This window comes from Pararge aegeria, chromosome 14 (assembly GCF_905163445.1).
Source record: "Pararge aegeria chromosome 14, ilParAegt1.1, whole genome shotgun sequence".
Lineage (NCBI taxonomy): Eukaryota > Metazoa > Arthropoda > Insecta > Lepidoptera > Nymphalidae > Pararge > Pararge aegeria.
This window is the reverse complement of record NC_053193.1, coordinates 9,790,059-9,813,589: the sequence shown is the minus strand read 5'-3', so window position 1 is coordinate 9,813,589 and position 23,531 is coordinate 9,790,059. Positions and strand designations below refer to the sequence as shown.

The 23,531-nt window shown below is 33.4% G+C and overlaps 2 protein-coding genes across 3 annotated transcripts; one reads left to right on the top strand and one right to left on the bottom strand.

Annotated features, from left to right (window-relative positions):
- The first annotated feature begins 1,676 nt into the window (after positions 1–1,676).
- Positions 1,677–16,017, top strand: LOC120629118 (lysophospholipid acyltransferase 1). 2 transcript variants are annotated; one of them, XM_039897896.1, is made up of 10 exons: positions 1,677–2,012; positions 2,931–3,070; positions 4,114–4,191; positions 5,234–5,325; positions 5,508–5,755; positions 7,880–8,015; positions 9,999–10,219; positions 10,583–10,783; positions 11,578–11,729; positions 12,593–16,017. In XM_039897896.1, the coding sequence occupies exons 1-10, from the start codon at positions 1,929–1,931 to the stop codon at positions 12,768–12,770; spliced, it is 1,530 nt and encodes a 509-aa protein (XP_039753830.1). In that variant the 5' UTR covers positions 1,677–1,928; the 3' UTR covers positions 12,771–16,017. The 2 variants fall into 2 exon arrangements, with proteins under 2 accessions (XP_039753830.1, XP_039753831.1); XM_039897897.1 differs by lacking the exon at positions 2,931–3,070 and having other exon boundaries at positions 1,920–2,012.
- A 136-nt stretch (positions 16,018–16,153) lies between these two features.
- LOC120629119 lies at positions 16,154–19,173 on the bottom strand. Its single transcript, XM_039897898.1, has 3 exons — positions 18,726–19,173; positions 17,402–17,617; positions 16,154–17,317 (listed from the first exon to the last, which is right to left on the bottom strand). The coding sequence occupies exons 1-3, from the start codon at positions 19,009–19,011 to the stop codon at positions 17,184–17,186; spliced, it is 636 nt and encodes a 211-aa protein (XP_039753832.1). The 5' UTR covers positions 19,012–19,173; the 3' UTR covers positions 16,154–17,183.
- Positions 19,174–23,531: the final 4,358 nt, after the last annotated feature.

Below are 23,531 nucleotides of genomic sequence, written 5' to 3'. Positions count from 1 at the left end.
TCTCATCCTTAGTGAGTGAGTTAAGACAACTTTGCTACTGTAGTGTGGGCCACAGAATATTCTGTATTGTTATTCCGTAACATTGACAATGAATTTACAATGACTTAGGGATGTGACATTGTACATAAATAATCGATTTTTCTTCAGAAAATAATCCATTTTGTTATATTAATCGTTTTTTACCTAATTTGTCAATTAATTTCAAAATAAACGCCATAAATAGTATATAAACAACAGAAATAGTAAGTTCTTATATAATCAACACAAATTAAAGTTTTAAGAACAATCAAATGTTAAAAAGTTGAAATTAAAATGTTTTTACACCAATCAACAAAATTAAATTATTCAAATAAATAAAAGTAAAATAAATTCTTAAATTCCGTAGCCAACGAGTTCAGGAATAACAGCTCGTTTGAAAAAATAAGTTTCACGGTTCACCAACGAATCATTTCACAACATTTGGTTGGCATTATATAATATGTCAAAAAATCTATTATGCTGGACAAGCACCATGTTGTTACTTAACCTTTTTCATGTGAGATTTTCAATTTTCCTGCCTCTATATGTACAAATATTTTTGAGGTCAGTTTTGAAGTATGATGGGTAGTTTTACATGCCATGAGAAAAAAAAACCATACAATAAATTAAAATTGTCATAAATGCTAATCTAATATATGATTTAAATGACTTAGTTGGCCAATTCTACCACTCATTTTTCAAATTTTATTATATTTTAACAATTCTGAACCTTGAAATACTGATTAGGCATATCCGATACTATAATGAGTAGTTTAACTCAGTTTTACAAAGCATGGGTTGTGTTGTATATCCCTTGTACAAGAATGTTGTCCATGACATTATTCTGCTCCCTTATGTTGGATACTTAAAAGATAACAATATGCCCAAAACATGTTGTATAAACAGTTTAAAACAAAATCAAGCCTTGTGTTTTTTGAAATACTTATATTAAAAGTTTTGTTGTGTTAAAACTATATTGACAGGGCACTATATTTTACAGGCATGCGATAGCTTGCGAGGAGCACAGAGAAGCAGTTGCCTGTATGTTGTAGGCAACAAAGAAAAAAGGACTCCATTAGATATTTGTTCTGATAGGTTAAAAAACCTTATTAACGAAACTGTTTAAATTTCAGACCCTCTGTTTCCTTTTATCAACTATTTCTTTGGATTTTGTATGGACTTTCATACTGTTTTCTGTCTATGCTAATCGTGGATGATTTAAGATCATTAAATTACAAAGAGTTGACAAAATATTTACGCACAGAAAAAAATGTTTACCATAAACTCTGATTACTAGTGGCATAGTGCTGCTACATTTAGACAACACCTACTTTAAAATTAGTAAGACTTCCGGATTTATAACCTCATTATAACATTAAAATTATAAGAATTCATAACGTATAAGATGCAATCGATTAAACAACAGTAGTTGAGGCAGAACCTGGCAGAACTCATCATGCATTGTAAAAAGAAGAATGAATCAACAAACAGATACTTACGCTTAATTACGCGTCACGTTAAAGTGAACGTAAAATAGCAGTAGGTACCATTCTTCTTCTTTTGAAAAGTAGGTACCAATATACACTTCTCTTTGAAATACTGTCACCAGTCACTACAAGTGTCATTGTCATTCAATTCAATCAAATTATTGACGAGATCATACAATGTAAACTATTAGGATTGTAAATTGAATCACTTTAATAAATAAAGTGGGTGCTAGCGTACATTGTGCTGAATTGACGTAATAGTTATTAATTGAAGCAAAGGTAGTACTGGTTACAAGGAATTGTAAAGCGTGTTTTGATTCCGTGTTAAAGAAACTACTCCAATGAAGAAACTGGTTGTTGTTTGATTATTATTCTCATATTTTTGTTTACACTAACTTTCGTGTTGAAAGTTTGTACGTGAAAATGACCTCAAATTATTATGATCACTATGATGGAAGCAAGCTATTTTTATTTTTGTCTTCTAAAATTGGTCTTCCAATTGATCTGGTAAGTACTCCCAGTTGTTTTGTATTATGATATTGTTGAACATTAATTGCTTTTATAATTTTTGTTTGAAATGTTATTTTACTAAATAATAACAATGGCATGTAGTGAGCAATAAAATAACCTTACCAAATAGGGCACTGGAGTTTAAATCCATTTTGAAGAAATAGTTTTGCACCAGAGATATTGTATTTATTTTGTTTTAACCTGAGCTTTTGGGGTTTCCGACAATACTTTATAATATTATATTAAATATTCTCCTACTTTAAATAATGTTTAAAAAAACTTCTAAAATACACAACTAATATTATTTAATTTTTTGAAATAATTGGGTGAAAATATTTTCTTCCTAATGTATAAGCCTGAAGAAGAACTCAAGCCTAAAGTTTAACTTACTTAATGGTTCATAGTTCTAAACATGCAACTTCTGCAATACATGCATGCAGTTTTTTATAAAAATTAAATTTATAAGGCTAAGAGCTTATGCTTTAAAAATTTAATTTGTAGTTTAAAAAATATTGACTGCTTTAGATTTATTTTTGCTATTAGAAAACAATATAGTTAGACTAATAGAATTTGTAACTCTGAAATATAGAATAAGTTTTTGATACTACTGCATATCTTGCCCATAATGGATTTATAACTTCCAATACCAAGGCCTCAATGTGATTATAAAAAAGTTGGCAGCTCTACTTGCAATTGAAATTCTACTTCAAAAACTTACTTAATTATTGCATTTAAAGGAATGGCATAACAACCATATGAATTATAAGCTATTAAATAATGTAAAATTTGATCTACATAATATATTATGATCCCATGCATGATTAACTAATCATTAAAAGCAAAAAGCGCTTGTAGGCATTTTTCATTATCATCTCACATAGTTTAATTTCATAAGATTTGTTCTTTTTTCATTAGGTTAATTTTTTGATTGCACAATTAGCTGCATTATGCGTCGCCAGACTTTTCCGGAAACCATTAAAGCTAGCTTCGCCAGAATTTCGACATTCATTGTGCCTTGTTATAGGGTTGCTTATGGGATATTTCTGCTTTGGAAAGTAAGTTATTATTTTCTTATAATTTATTTATAATATTAACCTTTAATCTTCAAGGCTAGAAAGAGGGTACATTAAAATAACTAAAGGGTATTACAGTATTCATAATAAAAACTTTTATTCCACAATTTTTTAGCCTGTATATACTTGTTGTAATTTTTCAAAGAACTTGCAGTGACAACCATAATATCATATCTGTTTACATTTTAATCTAATTGGGGCCATGGAATACTATGGCAACAGAAAAATTATTAAGTCTTACATTAATATTTGGGCATTATTTACCACATTCGCTTGTTCATAAACCTCAAGCCAGTACCTTTAACTTAACATATCCAAGAAAACAAATTTTACAGGAGAAGGTTTATTCATTTTTTTTTTTAATATACAATATAAACTTTATTAATTATTTTTATACAATATTGCATAGATAATTAAGGAGAAAACTGAATATTGTTGGTTATGCAAGGTCTGCTCAAAATGTGTAAATGTGATGTCAAATCAGGTAGGCTAGACAATTTTTTTTTTAAACTTAAGAACTAAAATTTACTTGAAATTGTAAACTTTTTTCTAAGTTGATTATTAGTGATACTTTTCCTATGCTAGTACCCTCTTTCAACCATAAAACCTTTTTGAAATAAATGTATAACATATGTTTTTAACGGACACATTAATTTAAGTCACATGGTGCCATTTTTTCGTTGTATAAAAGTGACCCAGTAATCTGTCTAATGTCTCTATTTTTTTTGTTGGTAAATAAAAATTAAATTAATAGAAGCATCCTTTATGAAGTACCAGTGATGCGGTGCGGCGGAGATGGATAAATTAAATCAATTGCGGTTGTTGCATGTAGAGGGAGATCAGGTAGATTGAAGGTTCTGCCAATGTTCGATGATAAAATATCACATTGTATTTATAATTAAAATAGTTTTAGGACTTACTGCAAGACTAGTGTTGTCTTAGTAAAAAAACACATTTGAAGTTGTATTATTATTTATCAATGTTATAGTTAATTTATTACACAATATAAGTTACTTTTGTTTCAGACAAGCAGTACATTTATCTGTACTGCCCATGCTGAGTTATACATTACTTAAATCTGGGCCACAACATTTGATGGGAAAGTAAGTATCTTTTAATATAATTCTTTGATTAATAGTGACTGAAAAAATGTATTCTTCTTCCTCATATCCCATTTTAAATGGGACTTCTTCTTCTGCTTGCGGCTCAGGTTCGTCTAGTCCCTGGTGTCACGTCGAACGGCTACGATCTATTGTGAGGCCGCTGTCTAGATCTCCCAGCAAGCGTTGGTGTCGCCTTCAGGAAAAGCAGCACTTTCCTTGATGGAAAAAGATTAGCATCCTCTGGTTGCGTTATGTGCTTCCCAAAAAAGAGTGCTGCGTTTATGAATCAGCGCGGGGCAGGAACAGATCAAATGCAGCGGCGTCTCCGCAGCCTCCTTACAGAGTCTACATAGATCTGTGTCCTGCAGCTTTAGGTTGAACATGTGTCTGTTAAGCCCACAGTGCCCCGTAAGCGCTCGCACTAGGATGCATAGGTTTTTTCTGTTGTGTGCTAATGCCTCAGAAACGTCCCTTTTTAAATGGGACTTGCCACTTTGACTGTTAAATTTTGAAGAGCTGGCTAAGTGCACCGTGAGATGAATAGAAAATAAACTGTAGTATTTTTGTGGAGGTTAGGTATTAAATAACCCATAACCATAACCCAAAATCTATTGAGTTCAATATATTAATATATATTATGAATATATATTATTATTATTATACGAAAATTGCAATGTAATTATCCATTTAAAAATATGCACTGAGAAATCTTATGTATTAGCTGTTGCCCGCTTCGTCCGCATTATCGAGATAAAAATTGTCCTATCTAGGATGAAAACGATTTCTATTCAAAATCTAGCCAAGATCTATTCAATTGTATAGAATCAGGCGTTACTTTGTGTAGTTCCATGATATATTGTGAAAATTAAGCTTAATTTGCTATACTCCTCGAAAAGCAGGAGAATCTGTAGGTGCATTTTATAATTTCTTCAATATTTAAACTCCACACCAAACAGATCTCTTCGACACCGGAGCATCAATAAATACAATGAATAATGGTTAAGATTTTCTTACAGAAATTAATATAAAGCACTTTTTTCAGCATAACCCTTACTGCATCTATGTTATATTTGTCATGTCTACATGTACATCGACAATTATATCACACCGGCGACTATACACTCGACATAACCGGTAACTATTTTATATCATTGTTGAAAATCGGTCATAGTTATTGACTACTTGTAACTTTACTACTTGTTGAATGTACTTTATAATTATCACTAAGTGCTAACGTACCCAACGTTATCTAAACTATCAACCTACTTTTAATTCTAGGTCTTAGATAGGATTGATAAAACTTTCATACATTACAGGTCCTTTAATGGTCATCACCCAAAGAGTTACATCGTTGGCATATTCACTACAAGACACCTTGACAAAAAAGGAAATAAACGCAAACTCTATGGGACCATCCTCTGAAAAGGATCAATCTCGAATGGTCAAAATACCTTCGCCACTCGAATATTTCTCATACACATTAGCCTTTCAAACTTTAATGTGCGGACCAGTTGTGTTTTATACAGACTACATTACTTTTATCGAAGGTGATGTAGTAAATGAAGTTAGTACATATTTTTTTTATTATATATACCTACCTACCTCTGTTAAGGTTTCTCTAAAGATTACGTACGACATTTTTTCTTTAAGTATACCCTTTTGTTTATTATTCTCCCAAAACCAGCTTATACCAATTCAATAGGTAAACACTAGCTTGGTAGGCAGTAGTTGAATTTTGTTTTGAGGGACAGTTAAATACGGGACCATTTTCTGAGGAGGATCAATCTCGAATGGTCCAAATTCCAACGTCCGACCCTGTTTCCTTCAACCCGAGGCGTAGGTGTCAAGCCTAATGTGTCTGTCATTACACCGGCAACTACGCTCTTCAGACTCCAGTCTGAAGAGCGTAGTTGTTGTGTTCCAACACAACAACGCTGCTTGGCGGTAGTACTACGGACGAGCTCTGTTACAAATTACTAAACTTGGGTTACCCAAACCCTTTTTGTTATTACCCAACCAAAAATATTTTTACTAGCATTCGAATTTTAGAGGCAATGACTCAAAACTGTTACCCTTCTGCATTCGGGATCCGCCGCTGCTTTTATCCATGTAAGCCTGATCATTTAAAACTGGGCAAGCCCCAGCATCTCAGAGTAGCTGCATCGAAATAGAAAAATGACAGAGAACGTTTCAAACTCCCTAGAAATATTCATATTCCCCACTGTTAACTCAATTATAACTTAAAATATTGGGTTTAGAACCACTGTTCGACAACGCGAACCCCGACATTAACTTGACGTTTTATTAAACTAACAAATTGTACGCTTAATATTATTGCATTATCAATTAATTTTTTCAAGAGTTTTCTTAAATGGGCGTCATGTTTTCTCGGCCCGCATGTGTGTGCTTGTAGGATTTTTGAAGGGCTATGGCCATGGCCAGGGGGGGGAGCTGCCCCTCCAGCAGATAGAAATCTCGCAGCAAATGTTTAAAATCTCTTACAAAATATACTGCGGCCAAGATACAGACAGACAGACAATACCGTTTTGGCTTCAGTATCAATTATAGGGTCCTCTAAAAAAAATCACAATACAGCCACGGAATATCTGACCTAAAATAATCTCACTTGCCCCCTCACTAGACCAGAAGCTGGGTACGCCCATAGCAATGGCGATGTGCGAATCACGTGTCTGCGTTCGTGCGACCGATGTTTGACGAACCTTTTGTTTAATACATTGTTATTTAAATTTCGAGTCGCACAAAGAAAAACAAGGCAGAAATAAAGTAGCACGTTCCACTTTGTCATAAAAAATGCAACCCAACGTGCACAACCATTATGTGCACACGTGTGTGCACATTTAATGAATAAAGTAGGTAGGCATATGTATAACAATAATCAGTGAGATAGTATGGATTAATCTCGGATGCAAGCCAGTCAAAATCGCCTGGGCGTAGCATTGCAATAATAAGGGACAGAAACTTTATATTTTGTAGAAGACATTAAAGAGATACCTGCTTATACGTATTGAAATTTTATTGGGGATTGTCGCGAAGCTAATTCAAAATAATGGTTATTTCTAAATGCGAAGTACCTACCAACCTATCCCTGGCTGGCACTTCCCAGCGACATAATATGATCCTAAAAACCATCCCTGTTTACACTTCAAGCATAGAGCCATAATTGTACCTGAATTCCTTTTATTTTTCTCTTTTTGTCGAAGGCATAAAGGGTTAATTATGTTGTACACAAATCTCTAAACTATAAACAAAATAAAACGGGTCTTAAAGCAGGGCCGTCTTTTTCATGTTGTAGAAAAGGATGGGACGTTACTTTTCATTTTCAACCCATTACCGGCCCACTATGGGGCACAGGTCTCCTTTTGAAATGAGCACGATTTTGGCCGTAGCTGACCAAGCGCGTTTTGTTGGACTTCACAGGCCTTTAATATTATGGAAAACTCTTAGTCATGCAGGTCTCGCCACGATGTTTTCGTGAGAACCGGTCAGCACCGTTCCTGAGAACTTATATAACTCCAAAACATTGAGGTGCGTTCCGGGTTTAAAACTCTGTTTCCCCGATCCCAAAGACCTGCCAATTTAGCTCAGTTTATTGATTTGTATACAACCGAATTGCCACCATTAGGTATGTAACTAATTGTTTTATTTCTATAACACGTCACTATTTTAGAATCAAAAGAACATATCAGAGGATCGTAAGGAACCGTCCCCTCGTTTAGCAGTTTTGTACAAAGTAGCCGGCTCAGTCGCAGCAGCTGTTCTATATTTGTCACTCGCGAAGAAATACCCGCTAACGGCGCTGGAAGGTAACTATAAATAACTGTCCTCATAACAAAATATTTCATAACTATTTTGTACTAATCCATACTTATATTATAAATATGACAGTGTGTCTGTTTGTGTGTTTATTATTGTCGGCTCAACCGATCTTGAAGATATTTGTTTATTTTATTTTGCACATATTATATAGCTTACATATTCATCATCCTCATCATCGTATCAACCCATTACTGGCCCACTACAAGCCTGGCACGGGTCTCCTCCCACAATGAGAAGGGGCTAAGGTTGTAGTCCATCGCCGAATGCGGTTTGGTGAACATCACACACCTTTGAGAACATATCTTTATGCATAACTCTCAGGCATGCAGGTTTCCTCACGATGTTTTACTTCATCGTTGAAGCGATGCGAATATTTGTTTTGCTTAAAAACGCACACAACTTAGAAAAGTTAGAGGTGCGTGCTGGGATTCGAACTCGGCCCCCTGAAAGAGAAGTCGAAGTCCTTCTCACTGAGTTAATCACCGCTTAACGAACATATTACTGCTTGCTTAATTTTTTGTTTATAATAAATAAGTATAACAGAACTCTATGTTTCGCTTTATTTATTAAGCTGGTACATTTATGTCTTAACTCATAAATTAACATTGATCATCTGTCTGTACCCTTACCAATATTCTGCATAAATGAAATATTAAAAAAAGCGTCTTAAATTGTCTTAAAGTTTCCATGACAAATTTTCATCCGCTATCCTTCGCCCGCCCGCTTTATATGTCGTTTTTTCTGCTATTTCTTTATTGCTCGAGGGGCTAGCGTACCTTTAGATAGTCGGAAGGTTAAAGATAAATTACCATGAGAGCAAAACTCAAACTCATTTTTTTTACTTTTGACTTCGTCCGTTTTGGTTTCGGTTTGGTTGAACCGACTTTGACCATCTATTAATACACGAAAACAGGAAACGAAAATGTGACATTCGGTTTTAAATACTCTTTGATCGACAAAGTACAATAATAGGTTGGTATATTCCTATATATATAATTTTCCGGTAACCAGGCTATCTCACAACTAGGATAGGCTACTTATACGGCAATCAAATAGCGTACTTGATAAATTCTTAAGGTGAGTCCAGATTAAGCAAAGTTTTATATAACTTTGTTTTATTATGTTATTATTTGTTTTATTATTACAATACAAATTCTAATAACCGTGCAATATAATAAAATTCGTGTTTACAATTGCCGATTTGTTGTTCTGCAGTGTTCTTTGCAATGCTGCAAATAATAACATGTTAGTAATAGTTTTCGTAACAGAGCTCGTCCAGGAAGTAGTACCGCCAAGCACCATTGATAAAAACCTGTGTCTTTAAAGGGCGGGGTTGCCGGTGGTATTCCAGCGATGTGTTGCTATGTTTATAGCAAATTGTATTACACTTACGATCAGATGGCAATAAAATAACATGTACGTCACTTACACTTTTGAAACATGCTAAATAACTTTGTTTCATAACACGTTATGCTACATATTATGGACTCCCCTTTAGCTTTATCAGAATTACACAAATACGATTCACGTCTGATGTACCTAAGGTCAGTGTTTTTTCGCATAATTATTTCAACCTTAAGCCCATAATCCGTAATTGTATTCCGCCAGTTAATTGATAGAATATTTATATCCAGTGGTTTTGAATACATCGTAATGAGCTATCGAATTATTTTAATATGCATGATTCAATTAGTGTACATTAACGACAATAACAAGTTACATTTTATTGTAATTTTCAAGTTCAATGATTTGTAAAAAAAATCTTATTTGTTAAGTGGGTACCTAACTTTTCTACGATTTGCTGAGTAGTCTGCATATAAAACGCCTAATTTGACAGCGACACATTGTGTACTCATTGAAAATTAATTTTTCGATGGTACGCATCTGTTATAAAAATTCTGAACAGTGTTAAAGGTCTCAAGTTTGAATTTCTTAGCACCAAAAATCTTAGTTGTGTTATTTTATTGCAGAATTGACAGATCCCACTTCTGAAGTGGCTAGATCATGGTCCGTTTTGTATCTCTTATGGTACGCTTACTTGTCCACACTCGTGGTGCGGTGCAAATATTATCACGCCTGGCTCTTGTCGGAGGCCATTTGCAATAATTCAGGAATGGGTTTTAATGGCTACGACAACGATGGCTGCCCAAAGTGGGACAAGATGTCCAATATTGATGTTTTCGGTTTCGAGGTACGTTCTTTCACACTCAACTTGGTATTAGTTATTTGATTCTAATTATTATATGATAAATGTAATTATCATGCCCGTTTTCACGTACGAGAACGTAGTTTAGGTTACATAAGAAGTTCCGATTTTTTTTCTACCGGATTAAACTAAAAACTTTTTTTTTTTAGTAGAAATCAATGAAATATATGCTTTTGAAGTCGAACTTTAGCCAGCAGTATATTTTTTAAATTATTAATTTTAAAATTTAGTTCCGTCAATAGGAAACATTATAATTTAATTTTCAAAATAATTATTAACATTTAAGGGACCTATTGTACCTACTAATTGCCATCGAGCCAGTGACTTATAAGAGTTTTGAATCTGCAGTTCGCGCAGAACTTCCGCGATGCCGTTGCGAGCTGGAACAAGAACACGAACGCGTGGCTTCGTAACGTGGCTTACGAACGCGGTGGTGCCGCGTGGAGAACCGCACGAGTATACGCACTGTCGGCGCTGTGGCACGGCTTCCACCCCGGATACTATCTCACATTCTTCGCCGGTGGCCTATTTACCATCGCCGCTAAGAAGGTAAGGCTACATTATATCCCATGCCTAGTTCTCTTGAGTGTTATTTCTGAGAATATTATTTGGCTTTTACACAACATACTAAAATTGCATAATATAATGTTAGTTTTAGTAACATCTTCTTCTATACTGTTATTTATTACTGTATTATATGTCATTATACAAGTTAAGCGAAAGCCTATAGAAAAATCCTATTATAGTATAGAGGATTACGTTAACGGTAAAAAGCTTGGGTGTGAACAATTGCTCTAACCAGGTTGCTTCTTAAATATTTTGAAATGACAATGTGTGATGGTGATAACAAAAACAACACCCGGCTAAGTTTGTTGTGGGTTTCTTTTTAGACCAGGTCGCGTTTGGAATCCTCGTTACTTTAGTTTTACGTTTTCGAATGTAGTTATCGCTATCACTACCCACTGCTATGTACACATTTTGTTTGTAATCAACACACACACAAAAAAGCCATCTATGTGCCAATTTGAATAAAGAAATATTTGACTTTGACTTATACTGAAAGTTTTTTTTAAATAATTAAACTTAAAAAATAATCTTTAACACCTAGCGCAAATCGAGGGCCACTGATTCCTATTTAGCTGGCGCCGAGTTGCTTTATCTGGCACTGCATCCAATTTCTATACGAAATATTTTCAGCAAAAATATAAAAGAATAATATAAAAGATACCGTTTTAAATCGTGAAGCTTGTCATTTCTTAGCATAATAGCAGCATCAAAGAGCTGAATTTTATAAGTTACGAAGAAGAGAGAAGAAGGAATTAGGCAACGTTAATTTTTTCCAGGTGCGAGCCTTCGCGCGTCCTATGTTTTTGGAGAGTCGTCCCAAGAAATTAGTGTACGATGCGTTGACGTTTATGACAACTAGAGTCGCTATGACGTATGCTACCGTCCCGTTCGTTCTACTACATCTCTCGCCGAGCCTTGCTTTTTACGGGTATGTTATTTTGTCTTTATAATATGCCGTGGTGACAGCAGATAAGGATAAGGATAGTTATCACCGACCCTCTTCCCGCGTGTGTCATACGAGTCGACTAAGGGAATATAACATATAACGGGCATAAGCGTCCTCCATCCTACTACTACCAACTAGTGCGATCACAAACCCGTTTGCCCAGCGCTGTAGCAAACCCTACGCTTGAAAGACGCCTCAAGTCCAACAGTAGACTGTAGGATATTTGAATTAAAAATTTTAATGATTAAACGACTCATACTTACTCTTAAATTTATTATTTAAATACAAAAAAAAAATATTGTTTTACCCCAAATTCTTTCTTGACCTATAGAGCAAGCGCAAATACAAAAGAGAATTACAGAATCTCCAACTCTAATACGAATTAATTAGGTTTTCACATTCATACTCGTTACTCGTAGTAGATATCTGTGGTGGACATAAATGAGGGTTTTGTGTAAAGAAATCTCATTACCAGCCCGTCCTTTGTCCAGTAGACCAAGGAACTAAACCATTAGTATCAAAATCATTACTATTTAACGGCGATGCATAACTCATATTTACGACATGTTTTTAATATTTTTAGCTTTTATTAATGTTGTTAATGTGCCATTAAATAATATGTTAAAATATGTAAACAATATTTCGTTTCTTTTGGTGTAATATACTATATATACTATTTAAAACATAAAAAATAAATTATTAAAAAGTTGACAACCTTTTTAAAATTAAACTTATCTTTTTCTATATTGATAACATCTATTATACAAAAGGCGTGAGTCTCTCTTATTTAAAAATGCAAGTTAATAAAAAAAACCGAAAGTCATACTATTTTTTTTTCTTTTTAGGAGATTGCATTACTCCTTGCACTTTATAGCGCTGGGCGCCATATTTCTGCCAGCTAAAACATCAACACGTAATTCTTCCCAGAATTACACGGATCTTCCTCCAACGTCTTCCAAGTTCAAAGAAGTGCCAATAAAGGATGTCAACGGAGAACTAAATGGAAATCTCAAGATTTCCTAATACCATATTCCTAAACTATTAACGTGATATACAATAGACTGGCAGGTATTATAGTATCCATTCAAATATTAGGTACTTTATTTAAAGACACAAATATAAAAGGTATTATTTAACATAATATTTAAGTTATATGAATAATATTATATGTACATATGCATTTACCAGTATTAATAACGAACCAGCACAAAAGCGTATTTCTCAAATATTATATTTTTACAATTTTAAAAATGATATTACTATACACTTTTATGACCAATTAGTAGTTATAAGAAGTAAAAAATAATTAAATGTCTTTTCCCACAACATAAGGAGTTGAGTTTATGTTCAATTTACTTTAGCATTTTACCTACTTAGCATTAAAAAAATCACAGTTCATTGTTATGTTTGACTTTATTACATGTAATTACTAAATTATAATGCATATTTAAATTTTTATGTACAACAGAATCAGTATTCTTGTAACACAAATTCGAAGGAAATTCTGCTGTTTTGAAACTCATATTGGCACCGATTCTCTCTTCAAACCCATCTATTATTTTAAGTTTTTATCTGTACCATTTAAACAAAATCTAGCATGCTATATTTTGACGGGTAATAAATGAACCACTACTTTCGTATACATAAAGTAGAAAAGTTTAGTAGGTAATATATAGCAAGGTTTTGGATGAGTGGTAAATTGGCAATTTGGAAATTTATGCTGATTTTTTTCTGGTCTGGTTGTGTCCGGAGGCTTCGGCTGCGACGTGGCTGTTGGTGGTTACCATCCTACCGACAATGACGTGTCGCCAAGCGATTCAGCTTTCCGGTACGATTTCGCGTAGAAACCGATTATGATAGTGATATCGATTTAATATAACTGTCTACTAAGTTAGCCCACTGCCATCTTAGACTGCATCGTCATTTATCAGGTGAAATTGCAGTTAAGGGCTAACGCAAAACGGTGGTGCCAATCTAAATGTACACAAATATCACATGTTAACTTTAGAGATTTATGTGCATTAGAATTGACATCTGCATTGATGTGTTCACTTTTGTATGGCATGGAACATCCTTGTCAATTTGAGCTTTTAAATTTTTATGAGTATATAATAGTACTAAGAAATTTTAATGAACAGTTTTTCTATAATATTGCGTTCGTATTAGCTTAATTTAATTAACTGTATTTTAAGAAATTCGTTATTAAAGTTTGAAATTCCCTTATTGATTGACATTTGTATATTATATAAATTAAACTATTTATTTATTTGCAGGAAAGACTGTTGCCAATTCTATTGTTAACAGATCTTTAAACTAATTTAAAAGATCTAAAAGTAGTGCTGGCTTTTAGACAAGTTTTCCTGTGGGGAAGTATTAGAAGCAATATTTTTAGACTTTATATAATTGATTTATGTACACCAAAATTGGGACTATTGTTTAATAATAAAGTTTAGGAGTGGTCCTGTTTCAATGAAGCTTCGTAATGTCACCTTTTAATAAGGAATTAACTGCACACTCACTACCAATAAGTATAAGGAAAATTGCTTTAATTATTTAATGATTTGCAGAATATTATCCTTTATAACCTGAGTACATGGTATTAAACCAACATTAAGCTAAGAACAGCTTCTCAAGATCGATCTTAAACATAGATTGATCAATAGATTGTTCTCTGTAGGTTTTATGAAATTATATTTACAATAATTTCGCATGTGCCATTCAATAATTTATCATTCGAATTTCTTCTAATTAAAATGCCAATATTATAGCAAAATTTAGATACTAACTAAGCCTAAAAACTGAGTTGGTTATTATCTGCGAAGATGTTATCCGTAATTGTATGATAATAAATATATCTATAAAAAAAATTTAACTCACTAACTATGTATTTTACAGGTGAAGGTAATCAAACAATGTACAGATTGGCTGCATAATTTTGTGTTATGATAATTTAAGTCCTATTGATAACTTATCTATAACATGGTTTGTTTACCAACATTAATTATTATGAAATATATTTAAAAAAAAAAAAAAATATATATATATATATAAATTGAGGCCACAGGTCACCGACAACCTGGCAGTCTTTCGTTTTCTTTTCTGGGCGCCTAGTGTGATTTTCATCGCGTGAAAGTTAAGTTTGTATGGAATCAAATGGCGCGTTACAACACTGGGAAACAGTATTGTCGATAGATGGCGCTCTATCGATTCAATACTAATAGTATACTTTCACGGGATTGAATAGGTAGAAAATAAAAGGAGGTACATTGTCAGCATTCTGAACACCTTGCCTTGTTGTGCTTGATACTCACATGTAATTTACTAACTTTACCTATAATCGAAATTAAATATGAACAAATAATAAATAATATATTTCACCTCCTTAATATTAAGACAATTTTAATTATGGGATAGAAGAAGGCGTTATGCTTAATTTGCTATGCTCTTCGGAAAGCACATTAAGCTTTTCGCTGAGCATAGCAAATTAAGCTTAACTTTCATTGTTTAATTTTAATTGCTTAACTTTCATTGTTTAATTTTAATTGCTTTTCTATTAAGTGATCAGGCAATGTGTGATAACTCATAACCATGTGTTTATATATAAGTGGTGTGGAAAATTTGCGATGTTTTCTTTAAAAATATTTTTGTACCAATATTCGACTATGGGTGATTGATCTGATAAATTAATAATATTTATTAAAATTAGGCAGCTATATTTTAATTTGAATGAAAGATATACTTTCCTTACATAAAATACTTTTGTTGGTGCACAATTTCTGCGGTGGAGATGCTGTTTTATTTAGGCTGGGTATAGATAATCGCGTGAATCTTGTCCTCTGTCCTTTTTAAGTGTTTTAGATCTCTTTACTATATGCACAACATGCATTTTATGTTTCTCGCGGTAACAAGACTTTAAATGTTTATGTAAACAGGGTGTAAACGACAAGTTACTGAAAGCTATGTAAAGAAGTTACGCTTTATTCATTCAGTAAAAATTTGGGTAACCAATTATGTTTATTTTCGAGTATACAGTGTATGGTTATAGTTTGTAGATATTTAATAAGAGTTGTGGCTTGTATTTAAACTTTTAAAGAAACAGCGAAAAAAATTTAAGTTAAAATGAAGTTAAACTTTTAATTTCATTTAATATCTAGTTTATTTAGACTAAATGCATGATTTCAAGCTGTAACTAGTTAAAAATATCGTAAAATTCATGAAAAGGTCGACCAAAATTCCAATTTTGGGAAACTCAGGAACATGTAATGAATTTCTGGTTCCAGTTTTCGTTAACATGTCGCTAACACCCTTTATTATAGTAGCCAATTTATAAATATTTTAAATGATTATTATCAAATGCAGTATATTTATTCTCTATGCAATAAAGTTCAAGGAAATATAAAATTACATTGAGTGTTTAAATTCTATTTTAGAAGTATTTAAAGTAGGACATGACTATGTATAATACATATAGTAGTGATGAGTGCAATTGAGAAACAAACTATTATTAAAGATACTCTGAATCCCAGTTACAAATTTACGCAATACACAAGAAAACTCAAAACCTTAAATTGTTCTCAAGAGTCATTGAAATTGTTTCGCCCATCGCCCAAAACAAGGCTAAACTTTCAAACCCTCAACTTGAAATCACAAGGGGCTTCTGACATATTACATGTAAGTGATTTGGGAGTAATAAGAATGACTTATAATATTTATATAAATAATAATATAATATAGAATTAGTTACATAGTTATATGTTCAAAGATTTTATGACCTGATAATGTATAAATTTTTTTTTTTTTAAAGAAATATACAGATTCTGTAATCCAATATACCACAATTTGGAATTATAGTGTTATGTGAACGAATGGTTGTTACATTAATGTTTACAATAAATGTTTATTTTAATACAGATACTTTATTTTAATTTATTTTTTCCTAAAATGTGAATATAAAAACATTTTGAGAATATTGACTTACCTAGCAGCTGCAGGTTACCAAAAACTATTGTTGTAATTACTACAATTGCTAGACACATTCAATTCTTAAACTCTGACTTTATAAAGTTAGTGTAGTTTATTTTCTTGATGTAAAGTTATACATATTTTATTTGTGGATTATTCTTGAGGTGGCATAAGATTCATTCTTATAGGGTTTTCTGGCGATTGCTCAAAGTGATAAGACATGTATGAAACTACTCTGGATTCTTTTTCATCTATTGTATTTTCTTTCTGTTGTGTAATTATGAGCAATGATTTCATCCCTATCTATCTACTACTGACTAACCAATCCAATCCAATCAATTGTGCATTTACCCTTTTGAGCAGCTGATTCTGCCAGAATTTGTATTTTATTTACGTTTTTTCTGTAAATAGTGGTGATATGACATAACTATAGGCTTTCAAATGACTCAATATTCTGATATAATATATTATTCCTCAATGATTCTTGTTTAGCTTGTGTGAAATAAAAGCTTGCCTTATCCAACACAGTACTCCAGGAACATCATTAGTTTCTTGTAATTTTCTTTGGAGCTCTTTGAAAATCCTTAATGTGGGATTCATACTTTGCACTAAAAAAAATAAAGATTATTAGCTAAACAGAAAAAGAACATTGGAGTAATTTAAAATAAAAATAATTTTAATGACCCACTTACAAGTATACTGATGTGTCTTACTATTTCTCAGTAAATATATTGAATAACTTTCACCAATCTTTTTCAGCTCAGTAAAAAATTGTATGAACACTACTTGCATTTCATTTGATTTTGATTCTATTGAATAGTAGATATTTAAACATTTTTTGTATTGCTTCCTGCCCATTAGAAATGCTTCATGAGTCTCCTTGATTTCTTGTTCTAAAAGTTTCTGATCTATAATTTAAAAAAATATATAAATTAAGCTGGGTGAATTTTTTAGATTATTTAATACTTTAGCAATTCTTAGACTTTCAGACATATCTTTACTTTTTCACTTTACGCAGTTGTATCAAAATGTACTATTCTGACATAGGAATAATTTAGGATTAAATGGATTCCTAAAGCAGTGATAGCCCAGTGGGCGGGAGCTCGACTTCTCTTTAGTGGGGCCGAGTTTGAATCCCAGCATGCTACCAACTTTACTTTACTAGGTATGTGCTATGTTTTAAGTAATTAAAATATCACTTGCTTCAACAGTGAAGGAAAACCTCCTGAGGAAACCTATATGCTTAGGAGTTCTACATAATTTTCTCAAAAGGAGTCCATTAAGCCACACTGGGCCAGCGTGGTGGACCACATCCTTAACCCTTTCTCATTGGGAGGAGACTCTTGCCATGTAATGGGTTCCACTTTGAACAAGTAACAGCTTGCCTTACACCTTAATCAATTGACAGTCCAGCTTATAAGCCATAAACATCTTGGGTGCCTTAAAAGGCATGATATTCTACAGCTGCACACCAGGGTGTGAATTTTCTCACTACTAATCCAATAATAGTCCAAGGACTGACTGATAAGTTAAGAAAAAAAAATCATAAAATTGTGAGCTACATGTTTCCCCAAGAAATCATACACATTTTTTTTTGTTTTAAAAAATCAGCCAGAAATAATTTGTTTTTCATAGTTTTAAAGGATCCTATGCCCACGTTTGCGATTCAAAATATATAATTTAACTGCCTCACAAGTTAGCTCCTGATTGCATCCTCGTAAGAGCCGATGCATATCAATTTTCACACACTCAAGTTTTTAATTGTAGCAGGCTAACCCTCAAGTTTTTAACTGTTGCCGGTTAACCTATTAGTGTTTAAGCAGTTATATTAAAACTCATACCCCTATTTATTGGTTTTTATGCTGGATCATAACAGAACGCTTAATTGCTCTTGGTCATAACCAGACAAAATTTAAACAAGTGTACCAAATTATCTCAACATTGATGCAGTTGTTGGGCCTGGAGCCGATATAAAAATTTAATTCTCTGCAAAGCTTAGTAATTTCAAATATGTACCTCGCTTGAAGTTTTCATATTGAGATTGTTGTTGTGATAAATCTTTAAGTTTTATTTCAATTTCATGTTTTAACTCTTTATTTTTCTCGATCAATAATTTGAATTCTTCATCCTTATTTCGCGCCAAGCAATCCTTGTCTACGACAATATTTACGAAGCCATAGTCAAAAGCTTTCAGCACACTTTCGCATAAATCATTAATTTTTAACTCAAAGGCAATGTTTGAACTTTTTTCGGTTGCTTCAATATCGAACTCATAATTCCAGTTTTCGTCAATGACACCCATTATGATAATTTAAACTTAAATTGACTAAACAGCGTTGAGAACAGCTTATTTCTTTAAAATCAATTTAGAATTCTATTTATTTACCGTTGAACTTTCAAGTTTCAACTGATACTTTAATTTCTACCGTTTACTTTTTTTTTGAAAGACGGACGACAGAACTACAGAGTACAGACTAGCGATGCGCCAATGCAAGACTTAAATCGATGTTTTAGTGTTTGTATACAACGGAATATGGTAAATCGATTCGGGTTGAGGCGATATTTACGATAGTTATATCTATACTCTTTAATACTAAAATTATAAAGAGGTAAAGTTTGTGAATTGGTGACACTGTCTGGGGTAATCTCTGGATCTACTAAACCGATTTTCAAAATTCTTTTACTAAGATAAAGCCACATTATTCGTGAGTGTTAAAAGCTATATATTACAAATCTAAAAACCTCAAAAATAATGAATTCTTATCAAAATAAGTAAACATCTCAAGTATTTAAAACAAAAGAGTTTTAGATTTTATTGCATATAATTTCAACGATTAGCTTTAGAATATAATAAAGCTTTTGAATTTGTTTGTTAAAAAGCGCTTATCTCAGGAACTGCTGTTTTGAATTGAATTTTATTTTTGTGTTGGTAGTATCGGTTATAAAACATCACACTGCGACCAATGTCTACAACGACCACGCTACGATCATCAATGGGAAATGTTGTAAAAACTGCAAGAAACATGCGTGCGATGTGGGAACGGTAAACAATACTCCAAAAAGATGGAAGTATGTCGGAATTGTTTCTTTAAATTTCTAAACAACAGTCCGCGACTATATGCGACTATTTTTTTTTTTGATGACTCTCACTCACTCTCCAACTCTACCCTGCGGAATACTTGAGCGAATTCTTTTTCCGATGATCCAAATAGTGTTGTGACATCTGCATATCTCAGGTTGCTGATCCTTACACCTCCAATAGAAATTCCTCTCTCTGAACCTTTTAGGGCATCTCTCATGATGCATACCCCATAAATGTTAAAAAAAGATTGGGGATCCGTGTCTTACTTCCTTTTCCGAGGTTCAGAGATCACGTCATTTGTTTTAATCATGGATTTGCCACATCGGGACAGGTTTGCAATCAGAACTATAAGATGTTGGGGTACGCCCATTTCTCGTAGTATTTCTCACAAACAATTTCGTTTTACGCATTTAAATGCCTTTGAGTACGCCATGGAGCATGAACACAGGTGTATTGGAACTCTCGGCTCTTCTCAATCATTTGCCTCACATTCAGAATTTGTTTTCTTGTGCCCCGCCTTTAACAAATCCCGCCTGCTCACTGGGTATTTGCTATTGTAGAGAAGACTGTAGTCTACCATTCAGTACATAAAGTATTATCTTGCCAGCATTGGATGCTGATATAAATGCCACTGTGCGATAGTACCCACATGTTCTCGTTGATCACTTTTTGTGTATTAGGACCACCAGGAACTCTTTTCAGTCAGGTTCCAGTTTTCCATACAAGATTAAATAAGTCAAGCAGCACCTAAACACCTGGATCTCCTAGATTTTTCAGTTCTTCAGCGAAAATGTTGTCTCCACCGGTAGCTTTATTGGGCTTAAGTTTGCTTTATGCACCTCTAATTTCTGACTCCAGAATATCGGGTTCCCTTAAGTGATCTTCTACTGGTCTTAAAGTTTCTGCAAATTGTGTATTCGGATGCGAGAATAAACCCTTGATAGCTATCTTTCTGTAACTTGATCAACCTCAGTCAGCAGTGTACCCTCATCATTTTCAATAGCCCAGGTTCTTGATTCAGCTACCGTGTTATGAATTTTATTTTCAGAAATAGGTCCGATGTATGAAAACTTTGAACATGATTCTCGATATCTTGGCATATTGAATGTATTGAATTCAGGTATTCATTGTAGTCTTTACGACAAAGGCATTGTACTGTAGCTGATAGTGCCTGATATTAATCCCGCCCAGAGAAAACATTACTTATAAGTAAATCTTTCCGCTCTTTGATGGCCTTCCAAGTTTCCTCTGTAATCCATATATTCTTGGGAACATCTTTTAGTACCAGCAGGCTCTCCTTTCGCGATGAGAATATGATGTATTTTATATTGCCCCACTTCATGTCTACATATTATAGAAGGCCTCAACATAATATAACTCTGATGATGCTGCGGTAGGTGCGTAAATGACTACAACATTGAGGCGACAAGATTTTGTTTTAATTCTCAGTGTTTTGATACGTTCACTCCCAGTATCCTAGAACAGATCTGTTAATCTTAGGTGCTACAGAAAAAGCAATTCCAATCTTACTTACTTTGTCTATACTGGAGAAATAGACAGTATAGCCATTTGGGGTCGTTTAGAAACCGGAACTTCTCATATGAGATTCAGTAAGTCCTAGTACTTGTTAATCGTACAGTTGTTGCTCTTTATCTATTACTCTTTTTTTCCTTGTTGGATCATTCCTCCTCCAGGTTTCTACCTTTATCTTCTGACGTAGCTGTACTTTCTGTCCAGAAGATACATCAACATTATGTTCGTACTGTGCCTGGTGAGTTGCAGTTGCGAGTCCAGTAGCATATTCACCATCATTCATGCGACCTAGAACCGACATAGCGCCGCATTCGTATTCGTTCGCTTCATTTGTATACTTTCATACGATTTCTTATGGGAAAATAGTGCAGTGGTTTTCCCCTGCCTTCTGCACGAGACCTTTTAAGGATCATTTAAAACCCTAAGGCCGCTGTTGCCTCTTCCACTCAGTTTCCTGGGTACTTCTAAATTAAATTAATGATTAGAATGAATTAAAAAGTATTTGACTGCTTTATAAAGGTCCTTGATGATAAAACTATTTACTTGAATAAGAATTAATACTGCAATACAGATGTAACCCACTTTGGTTTCTACCGGCTATCTAATAAAATTTAAGAACGCAAATGCTGCTATTTTGACTTTACTATGACAGTAAACTCTGCGAAGCAATATATCTTCGCAATTTTTTTTAGGTAATAAAGATTACTTTAAACATGTTATGTAATTCGTATGTATCATCAATATCATCATATTATACGTATAGTTCTCTCAGCACACGCCGTGTAATGATGTTTATAGACAAAATTTCGCCACTTTGGTTTGCATTATTTCAATTTTCTTAAGGATCTTAAAATCGATCCAGTACTTTCGGAGCCTATTCGGTGCCTAATCATGCAATGATCCGTTGGAGTAAAACTATGACCGTCTGCCTTCCCCAAATGACCGTCTGCCTTGCATATAATGAAGTACGCGTGGTGTGCTTACTCATTATTTGGTAGCGTTATTTTGAAAGTATGATATCTCCTTAGACATTCTTTAAAATAAAATTATGTAACTAACTAACTAACTAAACTAACTTTAAAATAATTAAATACGTATTTATCTGGATATGTATTAATATTCGTATTATGTTCATAAAAAAACCTTCGTAAATAATGTATTATTTTAAAACAAATTTGATAACTATTAGGCTATAGAGAGTCAACTTTAAAAGAAAGCACATTTTTTTTCTTATGAACTGTTTAAGAGTAAAAATCCTACCATAAATTATTCTCATCTAGCTCAAACGGTTTATGCAGCTTAAGATAGCTATCTGCTGGCAGATTTTTTTCCGAACGAATTTTTTTTTAAAAACATTGCGTATACTGGCCGAAGTATAACAATAAGTTATACTTCGGCCAGTATACGCAATGTTTTAAAAAATATTAAAGCATGTGTGTTACTCTGATGTTTAACCTATATTACTGTAGTTTTATGAAAATTCGTTCAATACGTTTTGCATGAATGATTAACAAGCATCCACCCATCCTTTCAAATTTATATTTTAATAGCGATCCCTCGCGACTTCGTCCGCGTATAAGTCAATCTTAAAATTTAGACATATGCTGTCGCGGAGTTTTTCTCAGAACTTTAAGGGAAACAACTTTGCCATACAAGATTAAATAGAAACATTAACCGTTTACGCAGCGCACGTTCTCAAAAGGAGAAAAAAAACCTCAATTTCGTTAGATTTCTCATTTGATAAATGGGCTATCCACCACTTTTCAAATCAGACCAGTAGTTCCTGAGATCTTCGCGTTCAAGTAAACAAACAAACAAAAAAACTCTTCAGCTTTAGATATATGAACAAGATAAGTTACACGTTATGAAACCCTCCGTGCTTGAATCTTACTTGCACATTGCTGTTTTTTTATGAAACGTAGGTACCTGCGTAACCCTAAGTGCGCGAGTCGTGCTCACATATTGTTATCAATATTGTATTTATAATGTATTTGTATAGACATACCACAGTGTATCTGTGTAGGAATTGATATATCGATACTAATCGTTACAAATAAACATAATATCAGGCATCGCTACAGCAGACCCGCGTTGGCTTGCCACCTCCCTGTCTATTTAATGTGATTGTATTCTCATAGATATTACATAGTGTATCCAGAACTCACTAAACAGAAGTATCACAGGCGGCATCGAGGTTCTTTATAATA

Excerpts from the sequence above, each read along its gene's own strand:
- LOC120629118 (XM_039897896.1), top strand. The coding sequence starts at position 1,929 with ATGACCTCAAATTATTATGATCACTATGATGGAAGCAAGCTATTTTTA. Across the intron at positions 4,192-5,233 it reads CCACAACATTTGATGGGAAA|CATAACCCTTACTGCATCTA; the intron begins GTAAGTATCTTT and ends CACTTTTTTCAG. Across the intron at positions 8,016-9,998 it reads CCCGCTAACGGCGCTGGAAG|AATTGACAGATCCCACTTCT; the intron begins GTAACTATAAAT and ends ATTTTATTGCAG.
- LOC120629119 (XM_039897898.1), bottom strand. The coding sequence starts at position 19,011 with ATGGGTGTCATTGACGAAAACTGGAATTATGAGTTCGATATTGAAGCA. Across the intron at positions 17,618-18,725 it reads ATATGAAAACTTCAAGCGAG|ATCAGAAACTTTTAGAACAA; the intron begins GTACATATTTGA and ends TTTAAATTATAG. Across the intron at positions 17,318-17,401 it reads TAAGACACATCAGTATACTT|TGCAAAGTATGAATCCCACA; the intron begins GTAAGTGGGTCA and ends TATTTTTTTTAG.